At 52.7% G+C, this 21,106-nt stretch overlaps 1 protein-coding gene across 10 annotated transcripts; it reads right to left on the bottom strand.

The window, feature by feature from the left end:
• Nucleotides 1-367: 367 nt before the first annotated feature.
• Nucleotides 368-20,758, bottom strand: PRPF40B (pre-mRNA processing factor 40 homolog B). 10 transcript variants are annotated; one of them, XM_027542783.1, is made up of 27 exons: nucleotides 20,577-20,756; nucleotides 14,333-14,413; nucleotides 13,343-13,486; nucleotides 12,979-13,044; nucleotides 12,282-12,309; nucleotides 12,031-12,056; nucleotides 11,786-11,896; nucleotides 11,374-11,494; nucleotides 11,266-11,290; nucleotides 10,837-11,037; nucleotides 10,487-10,616; nucleotides 10,339-10,403; nucleotides 9,657-9,821; nucleotides 9,448-9,556; nucleotides 8,940-9,090; nucleotides 8,099-8,232; nucleotides 7,335-7,449; nucleotides 7,096-7,187; nucleotides 2,952-3,068; nucleotides 2,619-2,756; nucleotides 2,311-2,406; nucleotides 1,960-2,058; nucleotides 1,582-1,759; nucleotides 1,419-1,469; nucleotides 1,273-1,334; nucleotides 1,009-1,152; nucleotides 368-916 (listed from the first exon to the last, which is right to left on the bottom strand). In XM_027542783.1, the coding sequence occupies exons 1-27, from the start codon at nucleotides 20,577-20,579 to the stop codon at nucleotides 824-826; spliced, it is 2,745 nt and encodes a 914-aa protein (XP_027398584.1). In that variant the 5' UTR covers nucleotides 20,580-20,756; the 3' UTR covers nucleotides 368-823. The 10 variants fall into 10 exon arrangements, with proteins under 10 accessions (XP_027398584.1, XP_027398585.1, XP_027398576.1 ...); XM_027542784.1 differs by having other exon boundaries at nucleotides 1,972-2,058; nucleotides 20,577-20,755; XM_027542775.1 differs by having other exon boundaries at nucleotides 7,096-7,449; nucleotides 20,577-20,757.
• Between the last annotated feature and the right edge of the window lie 348 nt (nucleotides 20,759-21,106).

Here is a 21,106-nt window from a genome sequence, read left to right as displayed (position 1 = left end):
GGGTGGGGAAGATCCCCTGGAGAAGGGCATGGCAACCCACTCCAGTATTCTTGCCTAGAGAAGCCCATGGACAGAGGAGCCTGGCAGGCTGCAGTCCATAGGGTCACACAGAATTGGACACGACTGATGTGACTAAGCAGCAGCAAGCCACAGGGACAGAAAGGAGGCTGGGTCAAGCTGCCATGCTTGGGGGAGGTGACTGCAGAAGCCTGGGCAAGGAGAATCTGTTTAGATGGGCGCCAACCTCACACAGGGAGGCAGGCCTCCCATGAGGCACCAGTGCCCCCTGCTGGCCATGCGTGTACCTGTCTGGTCCCCAGCCTGCCCCCAGTACCAAGCCCAAGGACAAGACAAAAGAGCCACTGGCCACGTTATAAATATTGTCATTTAAAAAACAAAACCAAAACAAAACACACATATGCTGGGCCCCAGGGGTGGTGGAGCCCCAGGGCCTGGGCAGGCGGGAGCAGGCCCTGATGCTAGCGGCTAAGGACCTGCCCCTGCCGCCCAGGCTGTGTCCACCAGCCTGCCACTTGTTCTGGGGGCCCCATCTCACATTTTATCTACTGGCACCACCCACATGGCATTCACCACCAATCGCTGGTCTGAGACTGAGGGCAAGGACTGCACTAGTTGTCCGGGAAGTTGAGGGGACCCTTGAACACCACAAGCACCTTGGGAGATGCCAGAAATGGTGGGTTGGGGTTGGGGATACTTGAGAAAAAGTGGACACAGACCCAACTAAAGAAGAAGTCTGGGGCAGACAGCGAGGGTGAACTCAGCCACAGCCTCACGCAGACCCGAGGCACGGTGGCGTGTCAGGTCACTGGTGGTCGTCCAGCTGCTGCAAGAGCGTCCGCCGCCGTCTTTCCAGCTCACCCTCACTCAGCTCGCTTTCCGACGTGTCCCAGCCCGTCTGGTGGAGCAAAGGCACAGCTCACCCACGGCTTCCCCGAGGGCCTGGGCAGCGCGCTGACCGGGCGGGGGCCGGGTGCCTGCCTCTCTCACCTTCTCCTTCTTGACTCCAAAGGCTGGGGGGCGGTTAGGGAGCTCTGCCCGCCGGAGGTCCCTGTCCTTGTCCTGTTCCGGTTCTTTCTCATCACTCTCCTTGGCAGCTTTCTCCTCAGGGTCTGTCTCGCTCTCAGGACTATTCTGTAAGAGCCCAGAGCCCACCTCCTCAGTTCTGTGGAGGACGGCCCGGGAGGCGGGTGAAGACATGAAGATATCTCATAAAATAGCAGAGACTTGGACGCAAGTTCCTTCTCTACGCACCGACTTGTGTCTTCTCTTCTTAGTTTTCTTTTTTGGTTTCTTGGCTTTCCGAAGACCATGATCTGGAGATGGAAAAATTCCCACTAAGTCCCACGGGAAAAGGGAGGCCTCATCCTTTTTTCTGCTCATTCTTCACAGGCAGGGACCTGTCTGAGGAAGTCTCAGTCCAGTCCTCCTTCCTTCTCTCCGCTTCCTGCCTGGGCAGGGACGGGAAGTTCTTACTCTCTGACAGGTGCAGCCCTCCCCACCACCTCCACCCTCAGGGGTGGGGCTCCCCTAAGGCCTCCCCTCCAGCTCCCAACTACTTACCTGATCCAAGGAGAAGGCGAGAGGAGGGGGAACCCCGTCCTCCAAGGGCAGCACCCCCACTTTCAACAGAATCAAGTGAGGAAGAGGGCTCAGAGCCTGACTCCGAGGGGTTCCGTCGCCTCCGCTTGGGGGGCCGGAGAGAGGGTGGGGGCAGCTCCTCATCTCCTGACTCAGAGCCCTGGGTAGATGAGCAGATACAAGTCAGCACAGAGGGGCGCTGGGCTCCAGAAGCCCTCGAGTCTGGGAACTGGGGACAGGAAAATCCAAGACCAAAGGAATCTCCCAGTCTTCCTCCAGGGGAGGTGATATATGGGGAAAGCAAGAGAAGTGGTTCTTATTTCCCCCAGGTAGTCCAGCCTCACCCCACATCCTTCCTACCCGCCAACTCACTGAAGGCGAGTGGGAACGCTTGCGATGGTGCTTCTTGCCCTTTCTGCCGTGTTTCCGGCCTTTGCTGTGGAGGTGCTGGCATTCCGTCTGGTGGAGGCAGAAGGGAGGGTGAGGAAGGCACCAAGGTTAGCCCCAGGAAGGACCCTGTGTCCCAGAGGTTTTGCTGCCTCCTCTGAGGCTAGGGCCTTGGGTGGTTCCAGGGCACCGTGAGACCTCCCCTTCCTTAGTTGTCAAGGAAAGGAGAGCGTGGGGTTGAGAGGTTACTGAGGCTACTGTTAAGCTAGCTTCATGTGTTCACCAGTCTGGGGCAGATATAGAGGACCAGAAGCTCTGCCTCACCTCCAGTACCTGCAGGAACTCCCGAAAGAGCCGGATCCGCTCCGACTCCAGGGTGATCTGCTCAAAGGCTGAGTCGCACACAAAGCGCTCACGGACCTTGAACAGGAGAGCACTGCTGATCAGACCAGCCCCAGCACAACGTGGAGGCCGCCGTGAGCACAGGGCAGGGCTGGGGCAGAGGAAGGAAGGAAGGGCGCCGAAGCTGGCCCCGAGCTGTGCTACGACTGGGGTGGGCCCCCAGTGGTGGAGAAGCACTGCTGCCCTCAGGACTGAGGGGGTGGTGTTTGATGCCAGGCTGCAGTCCTGACCTCTTCCCAGGCCGTGCCCAGCTCCAGAGCAGGCACAGCCTGCCTCAGCATGCTTCGGAAGGCAGCTTCCCTGCGCCGCAGCCGCCGGGCCTCCTCCTTCTCCCGCTCTCTCTCGCGCGCCTCTGCTTTCTCCAGCAGCTGAGGGCGACAGGGCACAGGGTAGGGTCACTCAAGAGAGGGTGTGTGGGAAGTTGGGGTCTGAGCTCCTACTATCACTCCTGGACTGGGGGCAGAGTCACACTGGGGCAGTGCGTGAGAAGGAACGGAACCAGAGCAAGGGACGAGCTTGAGAACGGAGCCCTGGCTACAGCCCCACCCCGCGCGGCCCCTCACACTATTGAAAGTCAGCTTGATGTTGCCTGCATCCAGCGCAGCAGCCCTCTTGTCAAAGCTTATGACGTGGGCGAAGTCCTCGAAGGCTGTGTTCACCTCCACGCAGAAGCCCCGGTCCTGTGGGCACAGCAGCGCATGAAGCAGGGGGGCACCACAGGCCTGAACCTGAAGTTGGCTGCCTCCAGGGCAGGCACGGGTCAGACTACAGATGCTCAAGTAGCCCCCTCCCCCGGAAGGGATCCACAGGACGGGGATGCACTTCGGAGACCAAGTCATTCAAGTCCTCCCCCATCTGATAATTAAACCTCCCATACCAGCCCTTGGCTTAGCTGTCACAGGGAACTGGCAAGGCTGGATCACGGGTAGGTGTTCAAGGTACATGTTCTCCGTCTGATAGATGCCTGTGTTTCTGACAACTGATTCTTTGTCCCTTTGGCTTAAGCTTGAGCCATTGCTGGGTCATAAGTTCCCTGTATTCTTTCTTAGTCAACATCTACGGCTGTGTTTATGAGTGCTTACTATGTACCAGGTACCATGCTGAGTGCCTCACACACATTATCTCATTTAATCCTCACGTATCTGAACTAAAGCACAGGTCCTAATTTTATGTGGAAGAAGAAACCAAGGTTGAGAGAAACTAGAGTAACTGCCCAAGGTCTTCAAGGCTAACATATGGCTGGACAAGAATTCTACCCCAGGTCTTTCTAATGATGAAGTCCCTACTTTTAAGCACTATACCCACAATCATGAAAAATAAAGGCCATCAGCTGTACATCTCCCCAGCATTATTAAGGACACGTCACACTATAAAGCACCATGGACTAGGCGCTGTGCTTCTCACCTAAGCCTCACAACACGCCAGTGAGCAGGCTGTAGGAGAGTTGTCTCACTTGGCCCAAGACGACTCAGTGGAAAGTGGAGCCACTGAAGCGTGAGGTCTGAGGCAGAGGCCCAGGTTCCCTTCTACTACCTCTGCTCATCCGGAACCTGCTCTGGCCCCCTGCTGACGGCAGAGGCATACTCTTCCTGCTGCTTCCAAGAGGGATTCCTCAGCCCATGCTCTCCAGCTCTTCTCAGACATACATCTCTCTCGCTTAGGGAACTGCAGACTTCGATCTCACCTCTTCATTGGTTCCTTCTGTCAAGTACGCACCTCACTTAACCTGGAATACCCTTTCCACCCTGCTCTCACCTTCCTCAAGCTAATAACCTCTGCTTCTGTCTCTCTGTTTCACAATCTTTAAATGTAGCACAAAGGAAAACATTTATTAAACCTACTAATGAGCAAGATACTACAAATGTTATCATTTAACTTCATGACCTTGCATTTATATTATCCTCATTTTACAGATAAGGAAACTGAGGCTCAGAGACACTATATAACTTGCAGAGGTCTCAACCAATAAACAGCCAGGAGTTATATAACTAAAGCCTGTGCTGCACTCATTTTACCCTCTTCATGGACGCTGTTCCCCTAGAGGTTGCTCATGTCCTAAGAACTCCAGGGACCCCTTCTGAGTCCTCAGTCTTCTAGCCTCTGTTCACTTCTGCAGTCCTTCCTTCTCCAGGGTCCCCGCCTGTCTCCGACCCCTTTTACCACCTCTCTTGTCTTATGTGCCTGTCCCACACTGTTCCTAGCAATCCCACCCCTCACCTCTCTCCTGACTTTCAGACCCATTCTAGACTGGATATTTCACAGACACTTCAAGTTCAGCAGATCCCAAGATAATTCATTTTCTGGGAGCCCCCACCCCATACTCCACTCCCCACTCCCATGGATGGGCCCAGATCTTCTGACTTTTAGCTTCTCCGAGTTCAGGACTCTGCATTACCCTATGGGATGTGGAGTGTCATCACAGTCCACAGTCTGCCTGGCGGGTAGATGGCCTCAGGGCCCTGGGTTCACCTCCCTTCCAGAGGCAGGAGCCCAAAAGGGGGCAACAGGAAGGGGAACTGACCAAAGACTGTCCTCAGGAGGTGTGGAGAGACAGGCCTCAGCAAGGATAGGGCTCCTACAGGCCTGTCAGCAGTACCAGCCACTGAGGGGTTAAAAGTTAAGTGTCCAATAAAATTTAACTCTTCCTGGATAAGATATTTCTACCTTATGCGATTATCATATTTAAAATATGGTATTTGCTCTATTCCTCCCTGCCCCTGGTTGCTTTATGAGAACAATTTCCCAAATGGAATTCCTGTTTTCTCCAGCCCTGTTCTTCCTGCTTAATCCTTACCATCAATCCACCCCTGCTATCTCCAACTCACTCCTTCCTTCCCTCAATTTCACACACACACACAAATGTGTCAGTTCTACTTCTGAGTGAGTCTAGCCTACTGGTTTGAAACCCTTTTTTTAAATCAGCAGATGCTTTTTTTTTTAAATAAAAATCTTAAGTAGAACCCTCATTCCATAAGAGAAACAAGCAGTTATACTTGAAAATAAAGGAAGGAGCAAAAAGTCCCTCCACCCCGCCCCCTCCGGCTTGTCCCAAGGCCCCCGTGAGCCAACCTCGGGAGTTTCAGAAGCAACTGGAGCACCCCAGCTGTGCTCACCGGCCATCCCCACCTAGACCACACAGCAGCTCCTGCCTGGTCTCTCTGCTCACCCCTCACACTTCAAACCCTGCCTCGAGAGTCCACGGCTGCCCAGACTTTTCTCCCAAGGGCCCCAACAGCAAGGGAGCAGTCTAGGGGTGAGTCAGAAGAGGATGACTCAAGCTCAGAACTGACCTGAATCACTTGCCACTATCACTTTCTGCGTCCTGAGGCCTCAAGTCCTGTCTCCCTACCACTCCATCCCTGCGCATACAAGTGCTCTGGCTGCGGGCAGGGCTCTACACCACCACTGGGGCTTTTCCAAGACATCATTCCCCGCCTCCCCATTACTTACAAGATAAAAATCCAATTTCCTTATTTTAGCATTCAAAGAATTTTATATGCAGGGCTCTCCTTCCCAACTGGGGTATAGAGAAATAGAGGAGGCCACAGGACAATACAATATATGTTACCTAATGGTAAGTAATTTTAAAATATTAACAGGTAAGTGTTACGGTATTAAAGTACAGCGCCTGCATGAATTTTAAGGCAAGACATGGGACTTAAAAGAAACGTGTGTGCAGTGAGACATTCCTAGCTTTATTCTGAGACCTTCTTCATCTCGGGTACCAAGTTACTCCTGCTGATAATCAGGTGAAGTTTGGGGGAATATTCCCCACTTTTCAGATGAGGAAACACGCTCAGAAAAATTAAGTAATCTGCTCAAAGTCGCAAAACTTCTAAGTGGTTAAGATGGACTTTCAACCCCACAGTCGGCCTTCACAGTCTTGTTCCTAACCACGGTGCACACTGCTCCCCGAAACTCATGAGAAGAGTCTTTATCTCCACAAAGAAATATGCTTCTCTTTGTTATCTTTTCCGAAACACAGGGCTCTCTCAGTCCATCACTCACTTTTTCCTCTTTGATAGACATGAATACTGAGGAACTCTCCAGCATGGAGATGGTAAATTGTAGGTGACTTTGCTCTCGGATGTGACAGGGAGGAGTTAGGACAGATAAGGAGGATATGCCCCTTCTAAAAAGCCTTAGTATCTCAGCTTTAGCCCACTGAATGCTTCTCAAAGCCAACCTAGCGCTGCTAGATAATGCAAATTTCCAAGAGATGCTGAAGATCCAGATTTTAATTGTAATCTCTTGATTTTAAAATGTTAGCAACAAATTCCAGGTTTTTCTAAAACACTGTACAGGCAGAAGGAGAATACTTGTGTGAAACTAGTTTATGACTAGTTGTGCTTCCTGCTCCTCTTTGCTCCTGCGGCACCCTACACCCCTGGCCTCCATCCTCCCCCACCTCCTCATTCTTAGAGGTGCAGTTTAAATGGCAATTCTTCTGATTCTCATCTCTGTAATAATAACCCTTGCCCCTCTGTAATGTCTATCTACTTGCCATGTCTCTCTTCCTATTAGACCCTGAGCTCCTTCTAGGCAGAAATTGTATCTTGTTCATTTCTGTATAAAGAAAGGATCACAATAGCTATCTCCTGAACTGAGTTGCAATGCTCCCACAAAACAGGATTTATCAGGGAGCCCTGTCCTGGGAGCAGCCCTGCATCCAGCCTGCATCCATCCACAGCCCCAGGCCTCCCTCACCTTAAGGATGTCCTTTATGATCTTCTTCTCATCATGGAATCGTGCCTTCAACTCTTCCACATAGAACTTGAACAAGTCCAGAGGGGTGGAGCCTGTGGGGGAGGGAGGGAGGGGGGCCTGGCGGCGGCAGCTTCCCAAGGCCTGAGGGTAGGGTTGAGGACAGGACCAAGGAGTGGGAGTGCAGAGAGACTGGCAGGGCAGGAAGCCAGGCCAGAGAAGGGAGAGCCCAGCTGCCTTACCCGGCTGGCCCAGCATGTTGGCAAAGCGGATATCAGTGCTGACCGCTGGGTACAGCTCCATCCAGGTGGACATGGAGTGCAGCTGCCCTGTCTCGTGCAGCTCATCCAGGAAGGTCTAAGCAGGGAAGAGGCCAGTTACAGGGAGGGTGAGAGAGGGAGGGAGGCAAAGTCAAAGCCTGGGCAGGGAGAGGAGAGACGGCAGGGAGAGGCAGGAACAACCAGACTGAGGAAATGCCGGCAAGGGAGGCAGAGATGAGGAGTTACAGATGGGGAGGCAGAGAGCAATGTGAACACAGACTGTAAAACAGAATGGGACAGACTCCACATGAGAATAGGCTGGACTGGGAGGCAAAGAAACAGCGCCTGCAGCATTACCTTCCCATGACTCCCACACTTCCCCATGTGTTATAGCCAACTAATCCCCTCCTCCACCACCACCAGTGCCACCTCCAAGACGGGGGATGAACTAACTGCCTGTCTGGCTCCCCAGTGAAGGGAAATAAACCTGGCCAAGCTGCTGAGCCTTGCTTTTAGGGCGCCATCTGCTGGCAGTTTCCGGGTGGCACGCACACCTAGTCTAGAGGAGCTGGCCCAGAGTTGAGGGGACACAGCAGGAGCAAAACTGCAGGCACAGACAGCCCTCATGGAGCGAGGACAGGCTGGGCACAGGGAGAACAGTGGGCCTGGCCGAGAGGAGGCAGCGTGTGGGTGAAGAGACTGTCCGGGGCAGAGCTGAGTTCCGATTCAGAGAGCAGCAAAGATACCTGGAAGGCTTCCCGGTTCTTGCGCTGCTGGCGCCGCTCCCGAAGTCGGGCTCGCTCTCGCTCCTCCTCCTCCTCCCTCTCCAAAGCTCGGATGTGCTCCTCAAAGCAGATCAGCGCATCTTCCTTGTCCATGTCTAACCACAGAGAGGAGGCTCAGCAGGCACCGCACCAGGGGAACACCCTCTCAGTCCCAGCACCCCCAGAGTTTCCAAGATGCTACTCCTGCAGGTGTTGGGGACATCCAGGGTGGTGGGGAGAGGGGAGCAGGGGCTCCTGGGAGAGGCTATTGGAATGATGGTTCATGAAAAGGGTTCAGTGATTATATGAAGTGTTAAATAGAAGCATTCAGATCTTATGAATTTGGTTACTAGAAGTCACTATATGAAATCAGTTTTCTCAGAATCTAAGGTTTTACTTTTTATTGGACTGGGAATCAACCAGGCTTTGATATAACTTCAGAAGGTGAATATCAGAAGATACTGCAAATGATGACAGGCCAACAGCAGCTGATTGCCACATGTGTGACCATTTACAGCCCACCATACCAAGATGATTTAAAACCATATTCACATGAGCTATAAAAGTCATCTTCAAATATTATTCCTATCCCAGTGCTGTTCCCCCAAGAACACATAATATCCAGGTTAACTATAGACCCTAGAGGGAGAGGTGACCTGAAGCATCCTCCTGTGATCTCAAGTCCAGAGAGGTTCTGGACTACATGCAAGGGACTCCTAGATGTCCAAGGGGATAGGAGGTGCAGGGGGAGTAGTGTGAGGCAGGTGCTGGGGGTCAGGAAAGAAAAAGGAAGGGAGAGAAGGGAGTGGAGACCCAGGCTTACTCTGCAGCTGATGGTCCTGAGCAAAGCTGGGGTTATCCATGAGGTACTGCTGGGCCTGGGACCATGTTGTTTGGAAGTTGACACTACTCATCCCATCTAGGATGCTCTTCAGGGCCTGGATGTTGCGGCGCCGCAGCTGCTTGGCCTGTTCCTAGGGAGCCATGGGGTTAGGGTGAGGCAGGGCAGGGCAGAGCTACACAAGTGGGCCTGGGCAGAGAACCTAGGTAAAGGCAGGTGGCTTGGGAACTCTGGGATGGCCAGACTCAAGGCCTTTCTGACTCCAGAAAGGGAAAGGAGCACAGGTTACAGACCACACCCTCAGAGACCTTCCTGTCCTCCCAGACCAAGTTGTAGGCCCAAAGCATGAACTGGGGATGTGCCATACCAGCTTCTGAGTAAGAAGCTGGGACCCTGGGGCAGCAAGTGAATGGGCGGGTCCACAAGGAAGCCAAGACATGGAAGGCCTTAATGAGACTGGGGCTGATGGATCCAGCCCAGTAGCTGTTACCTTCTCCTTCTTGGCCAGGAAGAAGAGGACATCATCATAAACCTCTTTTCGATCCCTCTCAGGGACCACAGCCCAGACCTCCAGCTCCCCAAAGGTCTGTTCTGCCCGCCTGTGGAGCATATGGGCTGTGAGAAGGCAGGCAGAGAACAGAGCCTGGGCCCATGGGGGTCTCAGGGTTCCCAGGCCCCAACCCAGCCTGGCCCCCTGACCGGTAGCGGGTAGTGGAGGTCATGCGTTCATGCTGCTCCAGGAAATGCTGCAAGGTCTGCTTGGCCTCCTTGGCTCTTAGCCGGGCCTCTTCCTTCTCCTCCTTCTCCCGCTGCGCTTTGTAGGCATTGAATGCCTGCTTTTTCTCACTCAGTTTGGGCAAGGCACTAGGGTGGACAGGGTGGGAGTTTGGTGGGGACAGACGAGTCAGCCTGAACCACAACGCACAGCCCACAAAGTAGGGTCATGGCACACTGGGGATGGGTCTCACAGAACTGACTGAATGTCCACGCATGGGCACAGCGGGCTGCAGTGGCCCCAAGGGCACAGGGAAGCAAGATAGGTTGGTCTCTGGCATATGGGGAGGGGTGACAATGAGGGAACAAGACAGGCCTCTTAAGACACTATTAATACTGAGCCCTTTTGCTATGGGTTCTCAAGTTGCAGTCAGGCCTCTGCCCTATCCAACCCCTTTCCCCAATTAATTCAATTCAAATCAATTCAATTCAACAAGCATTTATTGAATGATCCCCTTCCCCTCCTCCTGGAGGCTCTTCAGCTTCTCTTCCCCAGCACGCTCACCCATCTATCACTCTCCTCACTCTGACCCCGTCAGGGTTTCTTAGGAAATCCGTGGATCAGCCACCCTCATGAACAATGTCTGGAGGGCCTGCCCAGGCCTACCTGTAACGGGGGTCAGTGACCACCATCTTCATGGCCTGTTCCCACGAAGCATTGGAGGGGACAGCCTGGAATGGAGCAGGCGGGGATCATGGGCTCTGCCCACCTCCAGCCCCCTCCAGGGCTACCCTGGGAGCCCCACCCTCAGCACCTTGTCCCTCAGCAGCTCCTTGAAGGCCTGCTTTGCCTTCTCCCGGTTGCTCCAACTGAGGCCAGACCTCTCCGGCTCCGGTTTTGATTCTTCTTCCTCTTGCTGCGGTGGCTGATGCTGTCCAGCAGAACTGGGGTACAAAGGGAAGTCAGCCACAGTGTCCCCAAGTCCATATAGTTTTCAGTGCCCTGTGTGATCAGGACACCCCTTTGTTCCCCAGGGAAGCCCTTTTCTGCTCATTAGAAGCCATGCCCAGATCTTCACCCCTTTCCCGAGAAACCTGGCAGAGGTCAAGGGTTGAACCCAGGTGGGAGCCTGAGGTCTAGAATGCCATGGGAGGCAGCCCTCACCTGCTGGGGCCCTCCTCTGGCTGCTGCAGGAACCCCTGTTCCAGGGGCTGGGCAGCCTCTGACACAGCGCAATCTTCACTCCCACCTGGCTCAGGTTCTAGGAGGCCTGTGGGCAGCAGGGTGGGGCCTGGCGGCACAGGTGGGGGATCGGGCTGAGGCTGAGGAGGCTGTGGCTGTAGTGCCTGTGGCTGCTGCTGTTTCCTGCAGGTGGGTCGGAAGGGCAGTGTCCAGTAGTGCAAAGACAGGTGTGGTCAGGGGCTGACTGGTCTCTATCCTGTGAAGGACTAGCGCCAGAGCAGACCACTCCACAAGGAGATGAGAGCTGGCTCTTCCTCTCACAGAGCACAGATCGTGGAGAGAGGCCACTCCCACCCCTCAGGAGGCCCCACGTATGGGTGGACGGGCAGGCAAGACAAGCAAGTCACTTACCCTGCAGCCTCTTGTTTGACTAGAGCTGCAACAGGAAAGGATAACGTGGTTAGAGGGTAGCACAGAGTCACGCCCCCGAGCCTCTGCTTGGGCCCACCCCCTCCTCACCCTCCAGGTCATCCAGGTCCTTGGGCCGGGTCCAGCGGGACTCCTTACTCTGATTGTTGTAGTAGTAAGGTTTGCCTGTGTCCGACTTGTACTCTTTCCAGGGACACTGGGACAGCAGGAGCTGTAAGAGGATGGGCCAGGAAACATCAGTGGGTTGGGCATACCCGCCAGCCACAGTTGGGGGCGCTAAGTGAGGGGACCCAGTGAGGGGGTATACAGAAGTGTTTAGGTACCACCTGGCCTGGCTCAAGATGAGGAAAGGTGGATTTCTTGAGATCCTAGGAAGGTTGGGGAACGGTCAGGGATCTTAGGATTAGAGGAACCATGAGTATGGTTAGAGACTCAAGGGAGGCCAAGGACTTGGAAGGGTCAGGGCAGCTGAAAAAAAGAGCCAGAAAGCCCCATTCAGGACCTCTGCCTTGGACTTGAGCACGCTGGGCTTCTCCCACACGGACTGCTTGTCGTCAGCGTTGTAGTAGTAGATGCGCCCGTCAGGGGCTACATGCTCGCTCCACAGGGCCCTCTAGGGGAGGGGAGGGTGCACAGAACAGTGGTCACAGCTCCTTTCCCAAAGCTTCTCCTCCTCATCCCCAAAATTTAACCATTAGCACCTCTTTTAGCCTCCTACCCAGAGACCCCTGAGTGGAAAGAACTTACCGGAGGGCCTGTCCCAGCCACAGCAGCTAGAAAAGAAGCCAAAGGAAACCTATTAAGTCCTTGTTCCAACAATTATCTGATCCCCATCTATTCCTCCCTTACACTCCATCCCCAGTAAATCTCCCCTGGTCCCATCACATCCCAGGATCCCTGGCACCCCAACAGGCATGATCCAGGGTAGGCCCTAGTCCATGGTCCCTCTCCCCGCCCAACCTCCGAGCCTGGGGGGAGCAGACCCCCAGAAGACTCACAGCTGGCGGTGTCCGCACCCGGAGCCGTCTGCCGAAGAAAGAGGAGGGGGAAGGGTTGGGGCCAAGCCCAGTGGCCCCCAAGACCCAGGCCATGGGGGATGAAGAAGCAGGCCAGGCCAGGATCCATGTGTCCTGCTCCCAGGGATCTCTGCTCCCTAACAAGCTTCCCCCGCCCTCTGGGACCATGGCTCTAGGACCCCAGGAGGAAACTGCACGGCAGCTCCTTTTTTCAAGAGAGTATTCTGTTGAGTGAGACTCCATGGCCCACCTCTTCCACAGAAAGTACCAACTGCCACATCCTACCCAACTCTACTACGCTGAACAGCAGCACAAGAAGGTTTAGTGAGATCTCCAGGTACTGCCGCTTCCTCCAGAGACAAAGAAGATGCGAAGAGGAAATTGTATTCACGTGTCCACAGTGCTAACTCTGTGAGAGTGATCAGTGTCTGGAGTGAAGGTGTTCCTTAAGGGAACTGGGCATAGCAGGGGGATAATGAGAGGATGTATGTGCCTTTTGGGACGAGTGAGAAGCTAGAAGAGCTGAGTTTGTGGCTGGAAGGACTCAGTGTGGGGAGTGCAGCGGGGCCATGGGTGGATGTGATGAGAAGAGGGAGAGAACGGAGGCCGCGTCCCTGTACGCCAAGTCAGACCCGGTGGGCTGCAGCGCAGAGCCCACTTCCTGCCCCCCAGTGCTTACCGCTGCGGTGACAGGCACTGCTGGCATCAGCATTCCTGGCATCATGGGAGGTACCATTCCTGGTATCTGTGGATACAAAGGAGACAGAAACCAGCTACTAAGGTGAAGGCAAGCACAGGCCACACAGAGTCCTGAGAGATGCTGACAGGGCCATGACCCTCACAAGGGTACACACTGGGCTCTGGGCGCTCAGCTGAGCCTCAGAGTGGCCTCTAGCCACTCAGCAGGCAAATTCACGTGGGCCTGGCCCCACCTTCCCTCCCTTCCTCCCCAGACTCTCAAGTTCAGTTCAGATATCCACCTTCATCTCTACCTGCAACTGAGATGACAGGGTTTTCTGAGGCCCTGGAGCAGGGGAGATTACCTGTGTGAGTGGTGGTGGTGCCCCCATCGGTGGGAGCATTGGGGGCATGATGCCAGGTGGCATGGGGGGGATGGCTGGTGGTCTCTGACTCATGGGAGGGAGCCCCATTGGAGGAAAAGGTGGGGGGATTCCTGGAGGAGGCATCTGCAAACGAGGAAAGGAAGAGAGCCTGAGCAGAGGAGACACTGCTCTGCCCCTGTCAGGAAACAGCCACTCATCTCCCACCCAACCCTTCACACTGGCTCTGAGACAGTCCAAAGTTTCAGTTTGAAAGGCATCAAACTGCCTCCCTCCTCACCACTGAGACTGACAACAGGGGTCCTCTGGGTCTAAGAGGCAAGCAAACGGCTTCTTGAGAGGCAGGGGAGAGGGGAAAGAGAAATGGAACTGCCACCAGACTGCGACTGGAAGGCTCCACCACTTAAGCAACTCTCTCCAGAGAGGCCTTTCAGATGCAGGGCCAAAGGCAGGTGTCCAGTCCCCAATCTCCCAGTCCTCTGCCTCCTATCCCTTTTTTCCCAACTGATGACCACCAGTTGCTATTCCAGCCTGACTTCATGGCGTATTTAAAAAATATAGACAAGGGGAGTTTCCTGGCAGTCCAGTGGTTAGGACTCCAAGCTTTCACTGCCAAGGGCGTGGGTTCAGTCCCTGGTTGGGGAACTGAGATCCCACAAGCCATGTTGGGGGAGGAACAAAAAAGAATACAGACAAGGAGCAGTGAAAGAGAGAGAGAGCCCCACCCTGCCCTCACACTTAAGAGGGTCTTTTCCCATTCACTTCTTCCCCCAGCCCCCGTGTGTCCCAAGGACAAAAAGACAAAGGGAGAACTGTCAACGTTATGGACCCAAGCAAAACCATCCCTCAACCAAGGGCAACAGGAAGGGGGCATTACACAAAAACTGTGCTGGCGATGCAGCAGTGCTGGGGGCTAGGAAGTTGGGGATGCAGGCTGGAAAAGCCAAGCCCAGGGAAAGACATAAAACTTACGAAGGGTGGTGGCATCATGGGGGGCCCCGGTGGGAAGGGGGCAGGCGCTGCTGGGGGCCGGGGACCAGAATCGGGAACCGACTGTTGAGGGAGAGAAAAGTCATAGAACCCCGGATGGGCAGAGATGGGCTTTTGTAGAAGAGAAGCAGAGGGGTGAGGATGAAAAAGGAGCACAAAGTTCAAAGGAAGAGTCTCAAAGCCCAGTTTCCTACCCATTCCCACTCTGAGCCCTCGATAGATCTGTTCTTTTGCCAGTCCAGAGTCAGCTGGCTGAGCCCCATTAAAGTCATCTGTAGTTTGGAAGTTTCCATTTTGCCCAAGCCATGAAAAGATGGAGGAGGTTCTACTACAGGGACAGATCAACTCTTTCCAAGGCTTTTCATCCACCCTCCCGCCTGTGGGCAAGGCTGCGCTTCCCTCCAGTCAGTCAGAGGTCTCTCATTCCCATTCAGGAAGGAAGTGGCCTCTTTTCCTGTTCACCTTCCTGAATTCACCCAGTACAGAGACTCAACCCAAAGCCCTCTAAACACAATTAGTCCTTCCTAAGTACTACCACCAGCCTCCTCCCCTAACTGGCCTCATCTTTAGTCACTCACTGTCCTTGACAGCTCCATTCCCATCCCCTCCTCTTTAGCTCTGCATCCCAGCCCCCATCAAGACAGCAGCCTGTGCCTCTTCTAGGTTCATCCCAGTGGAGGAGGCTTGGAACAGCCTAGGTCTCCCTGTCCCACACCCAATGGCTAGCCACATCTCATCCTTTAGTTCTCAGCTTAAATATCACTTGCTCTAAGAAGCCTTCCTGACTCTATTTAAAGCACGTCCAATTTGTTCTGATCCTCTTTTTAGTTCCCTCACGTATACAATTGTGTAATTATTATGTTAGACTGCATATGTGCTTCCCCTTACACATATTCCATGGGGGCAGAGATCATATCTGAGTTGTTGAAAGCTGAATTCCTGGTACCTGCCACAGCATCTGGCACATAATAGGTACTCAACATATATAAAGTGAATGAATAAACAAATGAAGGAACAAATCCTATTTATATAGAATCTTATGGCTCTAAAAATTCATCCTATAGATATAGCCCTACATGTGTGTACGAGATTTTCAGAGCAGCATTATTTATAAAACCAGAAGACTGTAATCAGCCTAAATATCTGTAAGGAACTATAAAATTTTACACAAACATAAGATGAACTACTATGCAGTCATAAAAAGAATGAAGAGGCTCACTGTCTCGATTATAATCTGGAAGATACATAAACAAGTGGGAAAAAAAGCAAAGTGCAGCAAAGTTTTATTGCTTGCATAAAAATCAGAAACAAAAGATGACACAAGAAATGAGAATGAGGACACTGGTAGAAAGAACTCTATCTGCCCTCTGTAACTTTGAATATAGCTAGATTCACCCATTCAAAAACAGTTTTTAAGTAACCTGGGGCACTTAAATGCAGCTAAAAGGCTCTGTCCTTCCTCCTTGCTTGGAAGGTGCTGGGAGTATGGTGGTGAGGAGGAGATCCAGGTAAAGGTGGGAGCTGGCTCACTGCCACCCAATTTCCCGACTTTCCCAATTATCCCTATGTTGGGAAGACTCAGTATTTAACAATGCTTCTACTCTCTACTTCAGCAACACCTGTCCTTCCTTCCCTCTGCTTATCTTGTCCTAAGAGAGGGGGTAAGTCAAACTACTCCGACTTAAATTACCTTTTCTTGGGGTTCAGCTACTCTAAGCCCTGAATTCAGACCTGCTCCGCCCCCTGAAACCTCCTTTTGCACTAGAAGTGAGAAACAAATCAACTCAGGATGAAATCCAGCTCTCTGTGCCACACTTTCCCACCCAACCTGCCTCAGGGTCCCAGCCTCCCAGAGGCTACATAACCATCTCTGGGTCCTACCAGGCTCTACGATTACCCATCTCAGAGACTATGCCACCATCCACACAGTTGTCCAAGATAGAAATTTGTGAGCCACTCACCACACCTCCCTCTTTCTTGTGAATACATCAGTGAGTCCAGTTAATTTTACTTCCTAAAGATTTCCCGAATCCATCTATTTCTGTTTCCTTTTCCAACCCTACAACTTAAAAAAAAAATCTGACCTACTTCAGTGGCCTCCTGACTGGTCTCCCCACATCCACTCCAACCGCAGGCTACATTACTCCTCTGCTTAAAACTCTTTAATTGCTTCCCACTGTCCCCAAACCCACTTCCAGGGCCTGGGAGGCTGTGGCAGGTTTGCTTCCCAGCTGCCTTATCTTCCTCACCCATGTTGAGCTCCTTCTTGCAGTCCTCCCAACTAAGACACCCACCTCTGCCTGGGGCAATGCTCCCTCCAACTCCACACACCCCGCCTCCATAACCTTTAGATCTGGTCATCATCATTTCTTCAGGAAAGGCTTTCTCCAACCCAGCGGACTAGTCAGAGCCCTCTTTTACACTCTCATACACCATGTACCTTCCCCTTCAGCAATTAGTCACTGGAATTTTAGTTATTTGTACAACTGATACAAATTGTATCAGTTTGTATCTGATTGTATTATTATGTGGCACTAATAAAAAACAAATGCTGCCCAAATTACAATACTCCACTGATTTTGGGCTTCCCTGGTGGCTCAGACAGTAAAGAATCTGGCCTGTAATGCGGGAGACCCAGGTTTGATCCCTGGGTTGCAAAGGGCCCTGGAGAAGGGCATGGCAATCCACTCCAGTATTCTTGCCTGGAGAATCCCATGGACAGAGGAGCTTGGTAGGCTACTGTCCACAGGGTCGCAGAGTTGGGCATGACTGAGCAACTTTCACCACTGATCTTAAGACACATCTTGACTTCAGAAATGTTAAGATGTGAGTCTCAGAATCAATGAAATATGTGATACCTCCAGTTTCCAGCCTAGGCTAGAAATTTTAAGGGGCAAGGACTTTGTTTTTGCTCATCCCAGAACCCTGTGCCCATTGTAATTTCACCACCACCACCACTGGCTCACAGTACATGCTATTATTTCTTAACTTAATGACTGAATGGTCTTGGCAGGTTCACAAAACAAAGCCATCAGTAAGGTCTAGCAGTTATTTAGGGAACACTGAATGTCAGAGCTGGAGGAGACTCTGGCAACTACCCTAGGCATTTTTTCTCAGATGAAAAAGGGGGGAATAATGGGTCCCAGGACGGGATTCAATCTGCCCTCCAGGCCTACTCCCTTAAAAACACAATCCTTACAAGAAGGAGCTCTGTTTTTTTTCACTCTAGCATATTCTCTGTGACCCACGTGGTTAAACCAGGAAGTCCAACATTTTCTTGCTAGGAGACCAGTGGTGGCTCCCCGTTGCCCACCCTACAGAATCTTTCATCGGACATTCAAAGCCTTTAAACAAGACCCATCCCACATTCTTCTGGCTCACCCTGATTCATGGCTTCCCTCCTCCTCTTTGCACAGAAAGTATTAGATTACTCCATGTGTTTCTTTTATTCTGCTTTGTCTCTTATTTTGTTCAAGATGATCCGATATTCACCTCCTTTTGGGCCTTTATGATTATCCTCCACACATACACCCTCCTACCTCAGTCTCCTCGGGATAAATACTGAACTACTTTGCACAGAGTCACATGCTACTCTATGGATGTCTGCTGGGTGTTCCACATGGGACTGCATGTCTTGCTACTCAGGTCGGGGTTTCCCCACGTTTAGGGATTGAGTTTTCTCCTTTTAAGTCTCTTCTGAATGTCAAGTCAGGGCCCTGTATACAAAGTGTTGTGACAAAATGCAGACTCATCCCTAACCTTATTTTTGCATACTGGAATATCCTAAAACAGACAAATGTGTGTGTATGTGCCCAGGTACATCTGTATAAACTCTTTGGGTAAAAGCTGACTGTGATGGAGAGAGAGGCAGTTTGGCAGAGGTCTGTGTGTCTGGGGAAAGTGAACTAGAATCAAATACTAGCATGGGAAAACCTAAACAATTAAAAAAAACTAACTCTATATGACCATCTTTAACGGGACGGAGACTCCTGGCCAGGATCCAGACACTAGCCTGTTTTGGACAGTTTCCACAGAGGAGAGAGCAACGGTATGAACATAAATTACTGTGAAAAATTCAAAGCCCTCCTTTCCTTGAGTCTCCCCTGTGCAACCTGCATATTTTCTTTCCTGAAACACCCCTGCCCCTATCTCACTTGATGCAGTGCCTATATAACTTTGAGTCTTATTACACTTCTGGGTGAGACTCTGAAGAAGAAATTTGTGTGAGAAAACGATATAGGAAAGGGGGCTGAAAGAGAAACACATCATGTGTCTTCCCTGGAACAAAAACACATTTGTGGGTGGGGACAGACAATGAAGAGATAATCAATCATCTGATCATCATGTGTTCACCTGGGCCAGCTGAAGCATTCCTCCCCACCCCCATACAATCAATTCTTCTCAGTGTTCACTCGTGGGGGACATCTCAGAACTGAAGATTTAGAAAAAAAGAACAAAAGGAGAAAAGGAGAAGACTGGAGAGACACAGAATGGAAGGAGGAGGAAAAAAAACCAACACCTAATTGCTAATATTTACTGAGTGCTTATTATGAGCCAGATACCATGACAAAGAGTCATTTAATCCTTGCAACTATCTTAGAGGTTATCATCCCTATTTTACAGATAAAGAAACTGAGGTTCAGAGAGATCAAGTAACTTGACCACGGTTCCAAAAGATTAAATGGCAGGGGCAAGTCTGGAATCCAAGCAGTCTGACCCCGAAGAAGACTAAGCTTTCAACTACTCCACAAAGCAAGGATGATGGTACCACAGGCATTTCTCACATTCAAATTCATTCCCCTGTTTTCTTTTTACCCCAATTCTCAAACAATCCTGAAATCCTCAGCCAGCCAGGTGATCCCAAGGCTGGCCTGCTCTGCCTCACTTCCTAAAGGGCTCTATGCTGGAAAATGAAGGCTGGGGAGGCACACTTTTCCGAAAGAGGGAGCAATCATCAAAAAGAAAGATATTAGGGAGGCTGAGAGACCAGCTGATTCCCCTGTGGTCTACATCCACCAGCTGCCCTTCTTTAGCTGCCCCAAACAGCACCAGCCACACCCTCCCTGTTTTCGAGGCCATCCTAGTCCCCACTCCCCTGTACCAGCCTTATTATTCTTTCTGCTTCCCCAAAATATTAGAAAATATTTTCCACTGCTTCTAATCCTGCCATCACCTCACACTCTCCTGATGAACAGAATGTTACTTCTGGTCTTCATCCTTCTTGGGTTCAGTTTCAACCTCTTTGTCTTATTTACAGTCTTCCCATCACTCCAACAGGATTCCAGAGGCGCTGGCTAGCCTGCCCCAGCCTTGCTTTGTGCCTACCCTCCCCTCATGTCCCTGGGGACTTTCTGCAGCCCCAGCTGAAGACCTAGCCTCCATCTTCATCCTTCTTTCCTTTGCTTCCCCAAGTCCTAGAACCCATTCTCCTGAACTCTCTCCTCAAGCACCTCCCCATTTTAAGAGCAGAAAGAGATCTGGGATATCCTTCTTATGCATCTTCCTTTTTTTTTTTTTTTTAATCGATGGGAAATCTTAGGCCCAAAGAAAGGTAGTGAGTGACTTGCCCAAGGTCACACAGAGTTGTTACAGACTGTCTTGGCGGCAGAGCCAGGGTTGGGACAAAGGGGCTTCTGCTCTCCCCGTTTCTTGGACTACCCAGCACTGGGTGGGGGCCAGAAACGTCTCCTTCCTCAGGAGACAATACCCCCCTCCTCACATCAGTAGACTATGCGGGGAAACGAAGGACGGAGTCTCAAGAGGTCTTAGAGGGTATCCACGGCTTCCAAAGGGAGCAAGTAGTGAGTCTGAGAAAGGGGCCTGTCGCACGCCAAACATCCCAGGAGGGGAAACTGTGCACCCCCCCCTTTCCCCTAGACCCATGGTTCCCACGTCTCTCGCCCTTCTGTTCTTTCCCGACCTTTCTCCACAAACGCACCCTTCACTTCATCCTTTCCCCTTCCTCACCCAGTCCCGCAACTCCAGTTCTCCTCAACACCCCCACCCCCCCGCCATCCTCCATCATGGCCTCCCCCGCCCCTTCCCCCCCAAATCCCCGCCCCCTCCCCCTTCCTGGGCTCCTCTACCTAACCTCTCGTTCCCCTCGCTCTGCCCCGGGGTCCCGGGTACCCCTGGCGGCCTCCCTGCCCCCCTGGCCCCGGGCCCGGGCCGCCGGGGGCGCTGTGGGACCGCCCCGGGCCCCGCCACCCCCGCGCGGGGACGTTACCATGCCAGAGCCTCGGAGCAGCTGGGCCGGCTCGGCCCACCCGCCAGTAAAAGCCGCTCTGATTGGCTGACCGCAGCCGGGAAGGCGGGGCCAGTGGGGGGTCGCACCCCTTGGTGGCCGGGGCTCCGGTAGCTCCCACCGACCAGCCGGGTCCTCCACCGGCCCGGAGAGCCCGGGTCCGGCCCCGCCCCCGGCGCGGAGAGCCAGGCCCCGCCCCCGCGCCGCCGGGTCCGGGGTCCGCCCACTAGGGGCGGGGCACGCCTGCTCCGGGCTCTGACTGCACGAGGGCCGACGCAGGCCTGCAGCTCGCGGCCTGAACGTGGAGCTTGACCCCTGAGCGCGCACCCGCTACTCCCCTGCTTTCCCGCCCTGCCTGCAGGCCTCCGACCTCCGCCCTCCGCTTCTTGGCCTTCGTGCTGGGCTGCCCAAGCGCATGGAGCGGCTCGTGCGCTTGCTCTGAGGACCAGAGGCGGGACCCAAGTATTCATTCCGAATATAGGGGTATCTTTGCACTTCGCAAAGCGTTTTTT

Source organism: Bos indicus x Bos taurus, chromosome 5 (genome assembly GCF_003369695.1).
Source record: "Bos indicus x Bos taurus breed Angus x Brahman F1 hybrid chromosome 5, Bos_hybrid_MaternalHap_v2.0, whole genome shotgun sequence".
Taxonomy (NCBI): Eukaryota; Metazoa; Chordata; class Mammalia; order Artiodactyla; family Bovidae; genus Bos; species Bos indicus x Bos taurus.
This window is presented reverse-complemented; position numbering and strand designations above follow the sequence as displayed.

Bases quoted from the DNA above. Each gene is read 5' to 3' on its own strand.
- PRPF40B (XM_027542775.1), bottom strand. The intron at 11,495-11,785 runs GTCCTGAATGGG...ATCCTCTTACAG, and splicing joins TGCTCAAGTCCAAGGCAGAG to CTCCTGCTGTCCCAGTGTCC. The intron at 9,822-10,338 runs GTAGGCCTGGGC...TGTCCACCCTAG, and splicing joins GTCACTGACCCCCGTTACAG to TGCCTTGCCCAAACTGAGTG.